We start from the raw sequence: 19,364 nt of genomic DNA, 5'->3' as shown, positions 1-19,364 counted from the left end.
AATAAAGAAAATATTAACCCACTTATATTATAGCTCAGCCCATAACCTCAGCACCCAGGAGTATGAGGAAGGGTTACAGAAAATCTAGTGCCAATTTTGGCTACATATTAAGTTCTAGGCAATCATGGGTTACAGTATGAGACCAAGTCTCAAAAAAAAAAAAAAAAAAAAAAAAAAAAGAAAAAGAAAAAAGAAAGACAAGATAAAATATTATGCAGTTATAGCTGTTGCCATATGTTCTGTGCAGGGCAGAAGAAAATCTGAGGCTAGGGAGATGCTCACTAGATAAAGCACTATGCCAACACGAGGACCAGAATTCAGATCCCCAGAACCCATTTAATGTCTGCAGGCCATGCTCGCCTGCCTGCAATTCTAGTGCTTGGCGTGTGGGGACTGGGAATAAGCTGGCCAGCTAGGCTAGCTTTAACAGAGAGCTCAAGGTTCAGTTGCAAGACCCTGACTCAATGTGTGAGGTGGTAACCTATTGAGGAAGACTCCTCATATCAGTGTTGGGCCTCCACATACATGTGCCACCACACATACTTGTGAAAAAAAAAACATACTTTTCTTATCCACTTAGCTAATCTAAAAGTATCAAAATATGATGAATAACAGAAGAATTGTTGTTTTTTAAAACCCATCTTTTAACACATTGGAAAAATCTCATCATTCTTTAACTGTTCAGTATTTCATGGTCAGTCATGTTAACTTTGAGGGCACAAGAAAGCATAAAGCTTGATATCTACTTTTTATCTATCATAGTTTATAATTTGGTTAAATTCTTATTATGAGGTAGTTAAGTTTATTTCCTTGAGGAAAATTTATGAGAAATATAAAGTAATTCTCATCGGTGTTTAAGTCTCATACCTCATCTCATGTAAGGAAGGTTCTGTGAGCACTGTTTTTTAAAGTCCTTTTCAGTGGAGAGAGAACTGCAGGACAACAACAGTAATTACCCAGATGAGCCCTGGAGGATAACAGAAGAACAGCGGGAATACTATGTCAATCAGTTTCGCTCCCTCCAGCCAGATCCAAGTTCCTTCATTTCAGGTGAGAGAAACATGGTGTCCTGGAACATGGTTCCCGTGTGAATTATGGAGAATATCTTGAGAAGCAGTGGATACAAAATGAAAATATTACAATCTCTGATTCCAGTTTGTATTCCTCTAAGGTGGAATTTCTTACCAAATATATGTATGCAGAAAGGAATGGTAATGACCTGGGAAAATTATACTGCCATTGCAGAAGGGTTAAATAGGAATTTGGGGGAACTTGATCCAGACCCTGTACCTTCTCAGCCAAAGCACTTGGAATAGTAGATGATAGTGCCAGGACACCTTTAATTGCTTACTCATTGTATCAGAGTCAGAGCAAAGACAAAGTATAGCCTTCCAGCACAGGTCTCCTTATGGTTTATGCCCCCTATAAGTTTAGGCTTATGCTCATTTATTTTGGCACAAGTCTTTCTTCCCTGGTTTTTGAAATTAGGATATGAGAGGAAAACTGACCAGCATATTCTCAGTCAATTCTCCTGGATTAACATTGGTTATTTGCATTCCTGTTGTGCCCACATGTAAAATTCAAGCTGAGAGGAATTGATTTAATTCCCATGTGCCTACATTTTACCGGGAGAAAGACTAAACAAAAAGTAAAATAGTAGAGTGAGTCTAGAAGAAAAATTTATAAAACTTTCATTTTATACTTTGATTTTAGAGAAATAACAGTATGTTTTTGATCATTCTAAACTAACAGTGAAGCATGAATTAAGACTAATTTTCTATGAATTAACATATATAATTGATATATGAAGATATATATATTCATATATCATTTTGGTGATTGGTGGTAATGGCATTATGGAAGGTAGAATAGTATAGAAATAGCAAATGAATTTTAACATTATGATTTAGAAAAGGCAAGCAGAAATCCAGATTATGTATATTGACAACAGGGTAACCTTACCTCTTTCTCAACTAAGTCATTTCACAACATATGCAGATATTTAGCCAAATATGGATAAGTAGTTGTTAGAAATGTTTTCTAAAATTTTCTTTCAATCTTTTTATTTTTGCAAAATTTCAAGTATAGCTGCATCTTGACTTGCCACTATAACAAATCCCCATGGACATGTGCTAGCAATTTTGTCTTTATTCCATCCCATCTTTGATTATTTTGAAATATAATTGCTAGGCCATTTGATTTGAAAAATATTCCAGTATATATCTTTGGGTCTCTTAAAAACACATAACCAGAACTCACTGGTACATGTGAGTAAAATGTCACTGATTCTTTAATACAATAAGTTCTTCATTGTTCAATTTTTTTTTCTGATTGTCTTCTTAGTTTCTTTAAAATGTTTAGTTTGATCTTTAAATGTTTAGTTTGATCACAATGAAGCAATTCATAAAAGACATTTAGTTGATGTCTTTTAAAATAAAAATCTTAGTTGAGATATAATTCATATACCATAAAACTTAGCATTTAAACCATACGGTCCAGTGACTTTATTTCATCCACAGGGTAGGTTCATAACCTAAATTTAGAACCTTTCCATCACCCCTCTACAATCTACCCATTTAGCAGCAGTTACTACCTACTCCTCTCTTGTCCATCTCTTGGTCCTAGGACAGTATTAATGTACTTTTTTTTCCCTCCAGACTTACATATTCTGGGCTTTTCATATAAATGGAGTCTCTTTTCTGGTGGCTTGATGGTGGAGCTGGAGTAAAAGTACCTGAGCATGTCTCACTTGGTGCACTCAAAGGAGAGAACACTTAGGCTTTCTCCTTAGCTCCCTTCTTTAGCTGGTGGCATCTGGGATGCAGCTGAATTTGATAGCTGTCAGCTTCCCAGTTCCTTCCACCTAACTTTTCCGAGACTCTAGGTACAATAGTTTCCTACGTGAAAGCCAGCATTAGCTAGTAGGGATCTACTGTGCTTTGAAGAGAGAGGATCCAGCAGGAAACATACTGGTAGGACAAAGGGAATGTCTCTATATCTTGGTTGCTATAGCATAGTTGACAAGTTCTGTCAGGTGGCCCAAGGTGGTTGATTGCATTGGTAGGCAAGAGTCACATGTTAGCATTATTGACAGTCGCCTTTGAGGAGAAGGCTCATTGGCTTATCGCTACTTTGCTTTTGATCCTTAATAATTTATCAGAAGAGGGCTGGAGAGATGGCTTAGCTGTTAAAGGCTAGGCTCACAACCAAAAATAATTTATCAGAAGAAAGTAAATATTTCTTTAGGATTCATTATAACCCCCTTTACAATTTATTTTATTTTGTTTTATTTTTGAGACAGTGTCTCACTGTGTAACCCTTGCAATTCTGTAACTTGGTATATAGGCCAGGCTAGCCTTGAACTCACAGACAACTGCCTGTTTCTATCTATTGAGTGCTAGGATTAAAGGTGTGTGAGCCATGCTTGGCCTGCTTTTAGCTTGTTTTTTATAGTGTTGGAGCTTGTATTCCAAGGCTTTGCATATGGCAGTCAAGTGCTCTGCTTCCAACCACATTCCCAGCTATTGCTATTGCTTTAAGGTTAATAGAAAACCTATAATTGCTCTGGGAGGCTTTTGACTTAGCTTAGAACAACTTGGTGCTTTAATGCTCTCTTGTATTAGAAATGAGGCTTTTGAATTGTGAAGCTATTGAGAGCTGGAAACATGAAAGAGCTCAGTGAAGGCTAATATTTCAAGTACAGCAGGGACAATGGGATGTCAGCTTAACTTTAACTGACGTAGGTAAATTTACAATGAAAAGAGTCCTAGAAGCATTCTTCAAAGCACCATCAAGAGATCTTAAATCTCATCAAAAATATTTCTCAAGATGTCTCTCTTGTTTTTGATAGGATTAATGATACCATTTTTATGCTTATCATTTTCCCATGCTCTGTATTGCTTTTCCATTCTTTAAGTATAACACTCCACATCATTTTTACTTAAGTAATTTTGAAGGTTTTAGTAAAAACGTGCAGTTTTGGTAGAAGCAAAGCAGGAATTTATATGGTTTGCATTGCCGTGAGTATATTGTCATTGCTTCTTTCTATATATTCAATATTTCTTTTATTTGTAGTTTTCTCATTTTTTGCAACAATGAAGGTCAGTCTTTGGCTCTCAGAGGTGCTAGGCAAGCCACATGGTGCTCTTCAGAAAGTTCTGTGATTTGTTGTTGCTTGTAGAATAAACACATTTGTGGTTCTTTTGTAGAAATTGCTGAATGAAAATGTGATGCTAGGCTTGCATATAAAAGCTGCTCCAGACAAGGGACTAATGGTTTATTTAAACAATGGCTTTTGACAGGGTCTGTGGCCAAGAACTTCTTCACCAAATCAAAGCTCTCAATCCCAGAGCTCTCGTATATCTGGTGAGTACAATCACTGCCAAGTGGTATCATATGCTCATCTTTTAGCACTTTTGAAAGTGATTTGAAAGATGTGATATTTGTTTGCTTCGAGACAGAGATTCACTCTGTGATCCAGGCTGACCTGTAAGTTACTGTGTAGCCCAGGCTGGTCTCAGTCTTGTAGTAAGTGCCATACCTCAGCCTCTCAAGTACGTTTTGTTTTTTAGATTTTTTTTTTTTTTTAGTGGTGCTAAGATTTGAATTCAGGGCATCACACATATCAGGTAAGTGCTCTACTGCTGAGCTACACTCTCAGCCCTGAGGTTTATTCTTTGAATTTTTTTTTTTAAATAGATTGAGAGTAAATAGAACTTGGGATTTTGTTGGTATGAAGATTAAATAAATTATCATATGAAAAACACAGTGAACAGTATCAGGTGTATACTATGAACCATAAGTGTTAGCTACTAGTTTAAAAGTAATTTCCTCAGGCTGGAGACATGACTGCTCTTCTAGAGGAGCCAATTTTGGTTCCCAGCATCAACATGGCATTCCTGACTGCCTGTAATTCCAATTCCAGGGATTCAACACTTGGACTGGCCTCCTAGGGCATTGTATTCATATGGCATACTCACACAGATAGACACATATATGTAAAAGTCATTTCCTGCTTATTGGTCTTTTCTCATCCTGATTTCAGTCTAGGCAGTTGTGCACATGTGAGACATTATCATTCATATATATGTATATATATATATATATATATATATATATCCATCCGTCTGTCCGTCCGTCCATCCATCCATCCATCCATCCATCCATCCATCCATCCATCCATCCATCCATCCATCCATCCATCCATCCTAGTGTGAGGCTAGAAGCCAGAGTACCTTGAAAAGACATTCTTCATTTTATAAGGTAGGGTGAACATAAGGTCCAAGAGCATTTTGGAACGAAGTTAAATTTTTCTATTCTAGATGCCTGTGAACTTTGTAAATTTGGCAGGTGTTTCACAGCTGGGCTCTAATTCAGCCTGTGCAGCTGCAGTGTCGGCTCTGCCTTGCTACTGAGTCCTGCCACAATTGTAGCTCCAGGAGGGCTGTGCTGCAATGGTCCAGATGGTTCTCTTTGCATCTATGAAAATGCTCAGCACCATAAACTCCTGCCTTTGTGGATCATGCTGTCATAAATATATATTAAAACATTGGAATACTTATGTAAAGCTTTTCATGAGACATTACAAAACTGTGATGGAATTTAGAATTGCACACCATATATTGTGCAATCTTATTGAAAAACTATCCCAGTCATACCATACATGCCATTGTAGCTGGAATTTTGAGCTGGATTTAGGTTCTTCAGCCATATACATGTACTCTGGCCTTTCCCCCCCAATAAGTCTTATGTTAGATTTTAAGAGTAGGAAAATGTGACCATTTAAAAAAGAATATAGTCTGTTTTGGCAGAACTCTGCCTTAACATCACCCTGTGAGGCTTCCTGTCTTTTTGTTGAGACAAATGCATGAAAGCTAAATGGCATATTCTCCATCCAGCATTTGAAGCAGTTCCCAGACACCTCCCTCCTGGGAGCAGCTGTTTCAGGGCTGGTGAATTCTGAATTAGAGCAAGAGTCTCATGGGGAATAGGAGGATGCAAATGGTTCAAAGCAAAGTTACAGACCTTCCCTCAGAGATGGTTTTTTTAATTTTTTTCCAATAGCAACATCTTTTTAGTACAGTTTTACACAAGTCTTATCTCTATACTTGTCCTAATACAAGTATGCTTGTGTCTGTACACCACAGAGATGTTGGTATTTAAGGGGTCTTAGTTCTTTTAGCAAATGGGTTTCTTTTGTGCTCAGTGAATAAGTCTGTGTCTTTTAGTGTGAGACAGTGACTGAAGTGAAGACAAGCCTTTTCAAGATTCCTTTTCTTCGTTTGTCTTTCCCAGTTCCAGCCTTTTCTAGTTGCTACTTTAGTATTAAAATATGATGCAACCAGTATTTCTTGAACCTATTTGTCTTTCTTTTTCTATTTTTTTTTCTTTCTTGATTGAGCTATACATTTTCCCCACTCCCCTTCTACTCTTCTCTTGCCCCTGATGCTTTCAATTTACTAGGTCTTGTCTTTTTTCCTTTCCTACAGGCCACAACCCCTATTTGTACTTCTACACACACACACACACACACACACACACACACACACACTTGCTTTTCTTTGTCCCCTCCTACTCTCGTTCTCTCTTGCTCTTTCGCTTTCTCTGTCCCTTTCTCCCCTTTCATCTCTTCCCTCTTTCTTTGTCCCTTGACCCATCCTGTCTTTTGCCTCTGTGTTCTCAAACAGGGTTCCATGTACTTCAGGCTGGCTTCGAAATTCCTATGTAGCTAAGACTAGTCATGAACTCCTGATCAGCCTGCCTTTTGCTTCCCAAGTGTGGGGCTTATAGGTATGTACCACCATGCCCAGCTCTCTAAGATGAAATTTTCATGCAGACTAATTTACTACTAAACTGTACACTGTTTAAGGTTTTCCCTTAAAGTTGAAGAAAAAAACAAACCAAAACAATAACAGCAACATCAACATCAACAACAAACTAAAGAACTGCCTATGTCCATGCTCTGAATGAACACTCCTTAGTGGCTGAGTCTCTACTTCCTTGGCTCTTTTCCAGCATTAATTCCAGTACTCTTCACACTGTGCTGCCTGCACTTATCGAGCAACTGTCAGATAACTTCAGAACCCCAGACATCACTGTTCTTTTCTCTCTAGAGTTTCCTATGCCTTGTCTCAGTGTTGAAAAGCAGACCTATCAGGGAGCCTGAAGAATTTCCATTTTCATTTACAAAGTGTCACTGATGATACTGCTAAAAATCAGTTTGTTTTCTTCCTCTGGGTGGCCCTTGGGATTTCACATTGGTTTCCTTAGGAAACTTTGAGTACCACAGGCCATGGGCAGGAATCTGGGAACTGTGTATGCATGCTTGAGTCTGACGCTGCATGACAGGTACTCATAACATCTCTTATCTTTAGGGAACTCAGTGATGCTGACTGTGATGGAGCCCTGACCTTGCCTGAGTTTTGTGCTGCGTTTCATCTCATTGTAGCACGAAAGAACGGCTATCCACTGCCAGAGGGCCTGCCTCCTACTCTGCAGTCAGAATATTTGCAAGCAGGTAAGGCCTCATCATACACCATTAACCTTAGCTATTTTTCATGGAGGCCTAATAACAAACTCTTATTTCTTAAAATGGTACCTGAACATAAGGGACTCCTTGCCATCTGAAGATACTTTCTTTAATTTATATCAGACTTTCACATGTTAGAATATGAGTTATAGGGGTGGTCTAGGGAGTATGAGCCATCTGTTCTTCTGTTTCTGGTGCCTCTGGGTAGTTTAGAATTAATGCCACTTCTCTTTTCATGAAAGTCATGGACAGCAAATACTGAACCCCACTGTCAATAGAAAATAAATCTTATAGCATTAACTACAAGCTTGGCATCTTGAGACATATGCTAGTATCATTAAGTGGTGTTGGGTAAGGTAATTCAAATCTATAAGGTTGTTTTTTAATAAGGTGATAGGAATTATATCAGATGTCATTTTACTTGTAATATAGAACTAATCCATTTTCCCAAATGAGAGGACAGACTTGTAAGGTTACATTGCATATGTGAGAGGAGCTATATTTCCTCTGTGGTCTGGGAAGAGAGGAGCAGCAGTATGCTGAGAAGTACTGAGAAGGGGTTTGGAACACCCAAGGGATAGAAACTTCAAGCCACAGTGGTTGGAGAGTATAGAACAAAGAAGAGGCCAGGATGAGGCAAAAGAGAAGAGCAGAAACCATATCATGAGCAATAGCATTGGCCTGTGTTAGGCAGGGAAGTAACAAAATTACATTTCTTGTCTGCAGAGATTCTATGGGTTGCCTACCACAGACTATAACTAGTCAAGAGGAGAGAAGGACTCAGACTGGGGAGGTGACAGTGGACACGGAGAGACAGAATATAGGATGGAGAGAGTTGGCTGTTAATTGTTGTCATTTGTAGCCTTTGAAAAGTGTTAGCTTCCTCAGGAAGACTGCCTTCTGTTCGCCTCCACATGGTACCCGAGCCAGCACTTCAGTGCACAGCAGTGGTGGGAAGATGAGTAAGGACTGAAAAATGACACCAATTGCCAGATGGTGGCACACACCTTTAATCCCAGAACTCTGGAGGCAGAGGCAGGCGGATCTCTGTGAGTTCAAGGCCAGCCTGTTCTAAATAGTGCACTCAAGGCTAGGTAGAGCTACAAACTTAGACTCAAATAGTCAAAATTAAATTAAAAGTATACAATGGCCCCAGGCAGTGATGACAGCACTCAAAGGCAGGCAGATCTGTGTTTTGAGGCCAGCCTGATCTGAGTTCCAGGATAGCTAAGATTACACAGAGAAACCTTGTCTTGAACCACTCCTCACAAGACACTAACTGTTATGAGTAGGTTTTCCCTGCAGGCCTGAACCCACAGCTGCACCAGCCCCAAATAATACACAGAGACTCTGTATTTGATATAATGCTGTAGGCCAGTTGCTAGTTTCTTATTGGCTAGCTCTGTCTTAATTATTAACCCATTTCTATTAATCTAAGTACTGCCACGTGGTCTCATCTTACCAGAGAGAGGGGCTGGCGTTCTTCTCTCTCCATTGTCCATCTTGGATCTCTTCCCTACCACTTCCTCTTTCCACCTAGTTTTCTAGTCCTGCCTATCTTGCTTTCCTATTGGCCAACAGTGTTTTATTCATTAAGCATACGAGAAACATATTTACAGAATGACCTCTCTCATCAACTAACAAAGTCTTTTTTTTTAACATTCAGTTCAGTTTTAAAAAAGCATTTTATTAAAAATTGACTTCCTAACAGTGTGTCTTGACAGATTTGATTTACAGCTTCTATTTATTATCTTCCCCAGTCTGCTTTTCTTTTTTGTAATATTAGCAACTTTTAAAAGTCCTTGTGATATTTCATTGTTAATTACTTCATGTTACAGTGGTAAGGTAGATCTGCTCCTAAGAAGTAACATGGCTGTTAGCTTTTCTCATAGCATGCTTTCTTCTTCATGTCCAGTTACTTAGTTTCCCAACTCACATCTACTTTTGCTGTTGTATGGTAGAAGAGACTTGTAATGTTATTTTATTTATTGTCAGTCAGTAAGAATGTATGCTTTCATTTTTGTTATTCCTAGTAACAAAGGATAAATATTTCATGGAGTTATGTTTAGTATATATTATTTTAGTGTCTTGCTTATTTCTAGCAATATTCAAAAGGAAATACTTTTTATTTAATGTTCCTAGTATTCAAACTATCTTTATGATTATTGCACTAAAATTGTGTTTAGTATGATTAAAACTTAACATATGATAGTCAGCATGTCAAAGTGCTACTATATTGTAACATTTGTTTCCAAGAGCAACAACTCCTCTGCTGACCTGTCAGGTGTTCTGACTGTGTGTCCTTGAGTAAATTATTATCTTCCCTGTTCCTCAGTGTCAGCATGTATAAAATGGGAATGCCAATAATAGATTGTGTTGTAAGGACTTTCAAATGCTGTTTCACTACAACTAGTGATGTTGGTAGTACATATGAGTGAGCCGACTTAGGTGTCATATTTAACAGCTAAGAAATTCCACTATGGCTGTATTATATATTCTTACATATTCTTTACCTTCTTTACTAGCTTTCCCGAAATCCAAGTGGGAGTGTGCAATATTTGATTCTTATTCTGAGTCAATGCCAGCAAACCAACCACCCTGTGACTTGAATCGGATGGAGGTAAAAAAATAAAAACAAACAAACAAACAAAAAAAACACAAACAAGCAAAAAAAAACTTCCTATGTTAGTAAGGATGTATGTAGAAGTAAATAATAGTTTATGTCTTTACAAATGCTGGAAAATGAGCTCTTATAGCATTTTTCTTTTCATGTTTCATTTGAGGATTGGCCTTTCAAATATACACACCAAGTAATGTGTATAATTCTTTTTCTTCATAAAAGTAGAGTATGTGAGATAATACCAACATCACTTGAGCTTCTGGATGTGAAATTATGTACAGCCAAACAAAGGCAGATGATGCTAGGCAAGTTCTTTACTTTAACCAGGCTTTAAGTCCTTAGTAAATAATTTTTTAAAAATTTGTTTGTTTTTGTGTGTATAGGCGTTTTACCTGTGTGCATGTCTGTGCACCATGTGTGTGTGTGGTGGCTACAGAGGCCAGAAGAAGGTCTGTAACTCTCTTGTACTGGAGTTACAGATAGCTTCAAACTACCTTGTGGATGCTGGGAATTGAACCAACGTTCTCTGGAAGAACAGACAATGCTCTTAACCTTTGAGCCTGTTCTATAGTCCCTTAGTAAATAATTTAAGTTGGAGTTTTAATTGCTGGGCATTAGCAAGGTATAACAAACCTGAAAAAATTTGAAAAGAGCTTTGAGAAGTGTGTAAGGGGCCCTAAATCACATTTAAAGATACCTCATGTCTTTAAACCTTTAAATTAATGAGGATGGATTTGGATGATTCTCCAAAAGAAATTTGGCAAATTCCCATGATATTGGACAATTAATGGAAGGCTTATCCCTGTGTTAAGTGATCTTTAGCTACAGTTTAATAACTATGAATTGGTATGGTTATTTTTATTGCCATAATCATCATTATCACTATTATGATTACTATGATGACAATTTTTTACTTTAAATTTTAAATTTTTATTTTTTAAGATTTATTTATTATGTATATAGTGTTCTGCCTGCAGGCAAGAAGAGGGCACCAGACATCCTTATAGATAGTTGTGAGCTGGCATGTGGGCTCTGGGAATTGAACCCAGATCCTCTGGAAGAGCAGTCAGTGCTCTTAACCTCTTAGCCATCTCTCCAGTTCCATAACTTCAGGATTCAGCATCCTCACACAGACATACATACAGGCAAAACACCAATGCACAAAAAATAAATAAAAATTAAAAAAATTAAGGATTATAGTTTCAGGTATATTCCATGTTAGTATGTTAGGTTAATAGCTTTTTCTTCTTAAAAATATCTTTATAGAGAAATACCATACCATGCCAATTTAAAGCACACGGTTCAACCATCAACATAATCTAATCATAGAACTTTTTTTTAGTGAAGTAGTGAGTTTGTTGGGGTTCCTTACAGGACTACAGGTGTGGAGTTACAGAGTATGGACGGTTTAAAGAGAGCTGTATCACTAAAACGCCTACCTCATCCTTAGGCATAAAACATTTTTATCACTCTTAATTAAAACCATGTTTTCATTTGCTACACTCCCTGCCACCATTTTCTGATGATCACTAGTCAAATTTCTTAATGTATTTATTCATTTATTTGGGGTGGGTACACATATCATGACCTCAGCATGGAGATCAAAGGGCAGCTTGCAGTCAGTTGTTTCTTTTTACAATGTGGGGCCTGAGGATTAAACTTGGGTCTTCATACTTGGCAACAAGTAACTTTACCAACTGATCCATTTCCCTGGCTCCCACTAACGTTTCTGTTTCTGGATTAGTATATTCTTAGAATTTCCTATAAATAGGATAATAGTTTACGTGTGGTTTGTGAGTGTATTTTTCACTTATTACAGTGTTTTGAAGGTACTTCTTCTTCTTTTTTTTTTTTTTGCTGAATAGTATTCATTGTATGGATATGCCACATTTTGTTTAGTTTTCCTTGTTGCATATTTTGGCAACTATGAACCTACATGTGTAAATTTTTGTGTGAACAAATATGATCAGTTCTCTTTTCATTATATTTAATAGTGGAATTGTTGGATAGTACCAAAGAGGTGCTAAATTTCTGAGGAACCACAAAACTGCTTCCTAAAGCAACTGCTTAGTTCAGTTCTCCATCCAGAAATGTCTGAGGGCTCCAGTTCTTTCACAACCCTGCTAACCCTTGTTCCTGCCATTTTCATTTTAACCATCCTTTATATTATTGTAGTTTCAGTTTGAAAATGATCAGTGATGTTGAACATTTCTTCATGTGCTTGTTAGCCATTTGAGTATTTTCTTTGTGTATTTTTCCAGCTATTAAAATCCTGTGTGCATTTTATTTGCTTTTTGTTTGTTTTGGTGTTTTGAGCAAGTGCTTTACCACTGACCTCTATCTTCAGCAAGATTTTTCAGTGATTTTTTTTGGATTTATTTTTTTTCTGCTTTTTTCTTTTCTTTTCTTTTTTTCTTTTTTTGTTCCTAGACCATTTTCTTCTCTAATGTTGTCGTCCAGGTAGGAGAAGACAATAAAAGCAATGCACTATTGTCTGGCCACATTTGTATTGCTAGCTGTTTGGTATGTTAAGACTGGAGGATTATAAGCTCAAGACTAATCTGGGCTATGGAGTGATTTTAAGGCTGGCCTGGGAAACTTACTGAGACCTTGCCTCAGAAGAAAAACAGAAAAACAGGTTGGGGATATAGTTTGGTGGCATATTCACTTGCCTAGAATGCTATGAGACTCTAGGTTCAATCCCCAGCACTGTAGAAAACAACAACAACAACAAAACAAAAACAAGAACAAAACAAACAAACAAAAAAGACTTCTTCAATAATTTACTGGAGATAACAGGTGGTGAATAGGAAATGACTTCTGGGAATTTCATTGTAGTGTGGAGAATCGCCTATTAGGATAGGAATGCATGCCATGTCAAGCAGATTTAAGGACGTGTTAGCTGCCTTTCAGAAGGAATGGCTAAAATGTAGATGTGGACTGTGGATTAGCCTACAGAAAAATGATACTGCATAAATCAAGAAGTGAGAGGGCCTTGTGAGCTTTCCTCCTTCCATATTTGGATGTCAACTGGTGTCATACATTGGCTTACTTCTAGATGAAGAGCTACAGGAAATGAATGACTGCTAAGAGAGGGAGAATCAGTCTTCTCTAGGGACAAGATTCCTGATAGGTTATCCATTACCAAGTACTCAGCTGTAAATACATGTATATACAAGCACTTCTAGATGGACTTAGTAGGCTTTGTTATATCTCCATATGTTCATAAAGTAATTATGAACGAAGAAGAGTTCATGAATTTGAAAGGAATAGGGAGGACCTAGGGAGAATTGGAGGAGAGCATGTGGTGGAAATGATATAAGCAGCATTTATATATGAACATCTCAAAAATAAATTAAAAATTAAGGGAAAGATTACTTGGAACTTTATGTACACAAAGTAAAACATGGATATTTCAAGAAATGCAGCTAAAATTTCTTCTGCATCATAGAATTTAAACAATATCCATGTATGTATAATTCAGCTACTATTTGGTTTTAATGGACTTATTGGTATAGCCTGGGAAATGTTATAATGTTTTGGCATTTTCTACACAGAAAATACTTTCTACTTTCTCATATAACTCAGTGGATATGGGAAGTGTCTGTGTAGTGATTTCTCTGGAGTTGTACGTAAAATATTCTTACTTTAAAATGAGTTAATATATACTACATTATGTTTTAAAAGCCTCGAACTCATAGAGAAAAAATCCATTTGCCTCTGCCTTCTGAGTGCAATAGTAACACTTAAAGAGTCACCTAGATGTGGATTGTTAGACTTTTGATGAGGTTTCCACCAAGTAGTACTGTAACATTTTATTTTGGAACAATTGAAAACCAGAAGCATGGGTTATCTCTGTGGTTGTTTGAGTTCTGAGATGCAAACTAAAGTTCACCATTGGACACCAAATACCTCTATGAATTTAATCACCTTCCTTTGCATCTTATAATTGATCTCTTAAGTTTCAAATGTGTTTAAAATTTATGTAATACCAAAGTGTATTTGGTGACAAGTCATCCTGTCACTTCTTTCTCCACCCACCTAGCCATTCTTTCATTCTTAGATACCTTTACAGAGCTTGCACATAAACATAACACAGATATGAATATATATTATTCTGTAATCACAGCAGAGGCTTTAGAGAACAAATGTTCCAGCTTTGAGGTAGACCAGTATAATTGCAGATGTTTATAATGTTTTGATACATGTATAGAGGCATACACACATTGTGAAACAATTACCACAGTGAAAGCCACCTTGTTCCCCCATCGCTGCACGCAATGGCTTGGTTTCAGTGGAGATTGAAGGTCTGCTCTTTTGGAAATTTTTAAGAATACTATATATTGCTATAGTTAGAGTACATATTTGTAGATATTATTGGAAATAAATTTATAGTTAGTAAACTTTACACTATTTTAATACGATTCATATGTGATCCGTTTGTGTATTCAACTTATTAGTATACTGAGAAGTTTACTTATCTATGAGTTAGAAGTATTTTTTTGAGACAGGGTCTCTCTATACAGCCCTGCCTGTCCTGAAACTCATGCTCTAGACCAGGCTGTCTTCAAACTCACAGAGATCTGCCTGCCTCTGCCTCCCAAGTGCTGGAATTAAAGGAGTGTGCCACTGTGCCCAGCTTTAGGGGACATTTTTGATTGACCCATCAGTATTTTTTTTTAACTCTACCACAAGGAGGTACATCCACTACATAAAAGGTCCTGGCAGATTGTCTCACTCTAGGGTCATTATCACATCCTCTCTGTTTGTGAAAAAGTTTATAAAGGCCAGCTTGTTGATGGCTGAGTGGACAAATGTAAAAAATCAACCAACCAACCAAATAAAAAACCTCTGGTTGAATCCTACTAAAGATTCAAATTTAATGTAAGATTCAATGATATGCCTTAATTTGAATCTCTATGTTTCTCAAACCTATTTCTTTCCATTATGTATATAACTATTTTAGTACAAGTTTACTTATACTTCATCAGGAAACCAAATTAATAAAATAGTATTAAATGTCAGGACTTACTGAAGACATAAATTTTGACATAAATTATATTACCTTCAAAACATATATACATGTGTGCTTATCACTTACTTTTTATTTCAACCCATATAATTAATTTTCTTTTCCAAGAAGTCATCTATTAAAGACATGGCTGACTTTCCTGTTCCTACCCAAGATGTGACTACTGGTGATGACAAACAAGGTATGAAAAGAATTAGTTTTATTCTTATAAGCATACCTTCCTATATTACCTCATCTATTTTTTGGGAACAGCTTCCAGATCATACGACAGACACTGCTAGTGGCTGTCTCTCTAGAATGTACACTCATTTGGATAGATCATGTAGTTTAAACTGTTGTCAGAAGTCTATAATTCACAAAGTTGTAGTATGAAGTTTCTGAGTTGCCTTAATTCATTGTTCATTGTTAATTTTAGGGTGCTTTGACACCTTACATTGGGTTCTGGTCCCATAGTGAGGAAATGAAAAGAATTGTAAGATTAATATCCAGTGTTGGCATAAATGATTTGAAAATAATAAACCACCATTAATGTATATTTGCATACAGGTCTAATCCAAGAAGAAGTTCTTTCAGACAGTGTGTCAATCCTAAAGCTATACGTATTTCTCATTGGTTCAGTGGTTATAGAGGTGTGATATGGAGCCTGGCTTCAATAAATCCTTATTTTACTGGGTAGCTGAGAAGGAATGCAGCATCATGTCCAGTGCTAGAGATACCCTCAGGCATGGGGATTAATTTGCCTGCTATATCCAGAAGTACAGGCAGGACCCTCTGCTCTGAACCCCATACTTAGTATTATCCTTTTATAATTTACCAGGTTCTTCCTCATATACCGTCTTTTTACAGACCTCACAAAACTCATGCTTTTGAAATCACTTAACATTTAGAAATAAGCAACTGAGCTCATGCAGGCAGTATGAATCATGTACTTATACAAGAAGAGAAAGAACTGGGACAGGAACCAAGATTTTCTGTCTTAAGCCAGTATTCCATCTGTTATATCAATTCACCACTCACAAGTGGGAGAAGCCAGTCTGAAGGGAAGCCATTTCAGGGTTTATTATTGAGCCCTGCCATTAATTCAGCCTCACAGAGACATTAAACCTGAAAAAGAAGGCTTCCATTAAGCACTGATGGTCTCTTGCTTTCTATGTAAATGTTTGTTTAGGCTATTCAAGTGGAACTAGACACTATCTGCTGTTGATCACTTCCCTGACTTGTTGATCTTTGCCGTGGCTGCAAAGCTCTAAGAATATTGAAGCTTGAGTTTAAATCCCAAACATTCTCCTATCATTGATTTAGCTTTTAGGAAGGAAAGTGGGAGAAATTTGAGATGCTTTTTTGGTAATACCCCTCCTTACTGCTAGTGGTTGTCTCTCTAAAATAGTTGAAAATATGCCTTCCTTCTGTAGGTGGAGACCCCGTTTCCATGCTCTATGAGGTTTCTATTATTCTAGAAATGCTATAGCAACTTCTAGAGGGTTGTAACACTTTTGTATCTGATGGATATGGGTTATTTGTTTTAATGTCATGTATCCCAGAAATAAAATTTTACAAGGCCTTTGTTTTCTTTTTCTTCTCCTTTCTCTTTCTTCTTCCTTAAACATGAACCAAAATACTTCTAGCCTTGAAAAGTACTGTAAATGAACCTTTACCAAAGGACGTGGCTGAGGATACAGGTAGGAGAAACCCATTTTAATGTATTCTCTGTCTAATAATTTCTAAATTAAAAAACCTCAGTTGTTTGGTGACCTGAAGATTGTTGTGTCTGTGATAGTGTGTTCGTTTGTCTCTAGATCTTTGGCTTGCATTTTGTTACAAGAAGCCTTAGACGCTCTACCATTTCCCTGTCTTCAGAAGAGTCTGACTTTAGATTTCACTCAGCTTGAATTTAGAAGTATAAAATTAGGACACCTTAGAATTTCAGTGATTCAGATAAACTTCTGTGCATTCTTTCTTTCCTTTCCTTCTCCTCCTCTTATCTTCCTCCTCCTCCTCCTTTTTTGTTTTGTTTTTAAGGCAGAGTTTTTCTGTAGTGCTTTGGAGCCTATCCCGGAACTAGCTCTGTAGATCATGCTGCATGCTGGCTTCGAACTCACAGAGATCCTCCTGCCTCTGCCTCCCAAGTTCTGGGATTAAAGACATGTGCCACCAATGCCCACCTCCTGTGCGTTCTTTGTAAAGTAAGGAGCTTATAAGGTGGATTAACCTGAGACCAAGAGTTGGTATTTCATTAGCAAAATGTTCGTCTTAAATATCTTTATACTCCTTCCCTACCAGGAAGCTACTGGTTAAACATGGAGTAGATTCCAAGGAGAAGGAAAGTAGAAGTTATGCTGGTCCATTTCTTGGAGAACTAGAAACGTGACTAAGAAAACAAAAAGAATGTTAGAAAATGTCTGGGCCTGAGTTTTTTTGGGTCTCTATTTATTTATTTATTTATTTATGTGTGTGTGTGTGTGTGTGTGTGTGTGTGTGTGCGCAGTGCCCATGGAGTTCAATAAGAGGTGTCGGATCCCCTGGAACAGATGGTTGTGAGCTGCAATATTGGTGCTTGGAACTGAATCCAGGCCCTCTGCAAGAACAGTAAGCCTTCTTAACTGCTGAGCCATCTCTCTAGCCAGCCCCCTTTAGCTCTCCAAATGGAGCCATCACTGAAGCAAGATGAACCATGTTGAAGATCAAGTGGCTCCAGAAAGCCTTCTTATTTAGATCTTTGGTTATGAGGATTTGAATGAAGTTTCTGCTTTCTTCTTTATTATTATTGCTCTTGCATATTTAGAATGAAAATAATGTTTCTTATGATTGGCTACCTATCATCCTGAGCTTATTTGTTTAAGGTTGCAACAGAGAAATCAGTAGATTGCTGAAGCTTATGCTGCAATAAATGTGTTTCCCAAACACTAAAGTCATTTGAAGTTTAAAAGCAAGAGTAGGATGGAGAACGAGGAAGGAGGAGATAGAGGGGGCTAGACATGAGACCCCCCCACCCCGCCCTGCCAGGTGATTCTGGTATGTAGCCTATTTGGAAACCACTACCTCCAAAAAATCAATGCTGTGAAATAGGAAATCAAGATGGTAAATCAATCATGACTTCAAAATCTGTGGGAATTCTCAAGCCCAATTTTGACTTTTGAAACATTTGGATCTACTCATCATGGGAGAAATGCTCTATTTGTATAGTCTAAACACCTGTGGCCAATTCTTATTGGCTCTGATTTCAGCTGTTAAGGTGGATGCTTTGCAGTTTTTGTAAATTTCATGACATGGTATTAGTAAAGGCTATTTCAATTAGGAGTGTTAAATTAATGCTTCTTCTATTGGCTTTGAGAATCCTAAATCTTTCTATTTGTTCCAGAGATTTCAGAATAAGCCTTGGTTCTCATTTTTAACATTCTTTGACTAGGACTTGGTACCACCAGAAAAAACCTAACAGGTGTGCCATAGCACATGAAGTATATCTAAATTTGTTACACACAGCCTGGGAAAATGCTGTGTGTTTTTTGATTTGGTCTTCCCACTGCTGCCCCCTTGTGGATGTGATTCAATATATTCAAACATATTTTCAGCCTGCTTCTTGCGAAGACACCACAGTCTTCCCCCTGGGTGATAGGAGAGTCACAAGAGGGTAATTATAATTTTGAATGGTAGTCAGTGTACTGAAGACAGTTTCTCTCAGTTCTTTTGCAGCCTTTTAGAAGGTCAATCATTAGATCTATGTCCTCTTCCTTTTTTTATTTCCTGGAAAGATGATGAAAGATGACATGCCTGGAGTGTTCCAGGAAGTTGTCATTTTCTCCTCTCTCTGGCTAAATGAGAAGCTGCGATCCATCCATTGGCTTTTGCTTGAGCTTACAACACAGTGTTCCCTTGTCATTTGTGCAGATACTCATGTGAGGTATGAGTATCTCCGGGGAGCTGATTTGCGTTGTATGGGTAGTAGATGGGAGATTTAACTACACTAATACTGTTGAACCTTTTGTAGCCTGAAACCTAGTCTGCTGCTAAGCTGTGCCTTGGATACATTTCGGCAGGCAGAGGGAAAAGCATGTGTCTGCTCTGCTTTAGTATACATGGTGGTGATAACAATGATAACGGTAAAGGTGATATGGGAGGGAATGATAGATGAGGGGTACCAAGTCATCAGGGAATGGAGACTCCTTGTCAAGCATTCCCACATACTC

The 19,364-nt window shown here is 37.5% G+C and overlaps 1 protein-coding gene across 1 annotated transcript in view; it reads left to right on the top strand.

Annotated features, from left to right (window-relative positions):
• The window catches only part of Reps2 (RALBP1 associated Eps domain containing 2), a gene marked incomplete at its 3' end in the record, with an annotated part of 158,602 nt that overhangs the window by 101,976 nt on the left and 37,262 nt on the right, over window positions 1-19,364 (top strand). The window contains exons 6-11 of the mRNA XM_051178746.1: window positions 912-1,050; window positions 4,302-4,365; window positions 7,374-7,516; window positions 10,054-10,148; window positions 15,289-15,361; window positions 16,806-16,859. Of these exons, the coding sequence (XP_051034703.1) occupies window positions 912-1,050; window positions 4,302-4,365; window positions 7,374-7,516; window positions 10,054-10,148; window positions 15,289-15,361; window positions 16,806-16,859 (568 nt within the window). The remainder of the gene's footprint in view (window positions 1-911; window positions 1,051-4,301; window positions 4,366-7,373; window positions 7,517-10,053; window positions 10,149-15,288; window positions 15,362-16,805; window positions 16,860-19,364) is intronic.

Source organism: Phodopus roborovskii, unplaced genomic scaffold (genome assembly GCF_943737965.1).
Source record: "Phodopus roborovskii unplaced genomic scaffold, PHOROB, whole genome shotgun sequence".
Classification (NCBI taxonomy): domain Eukaryota; kingdom Metazoa; phylum Chordata; class Mammalia; order Rodentia; family Cricetidae; genus Phodopus; species Phodopus roborovskii.
The sequence above is the reverse complement of the archived record's forward strand: the minus strand, read 5'-3'. Positions and strand labels throughout refer to the sequence as shown.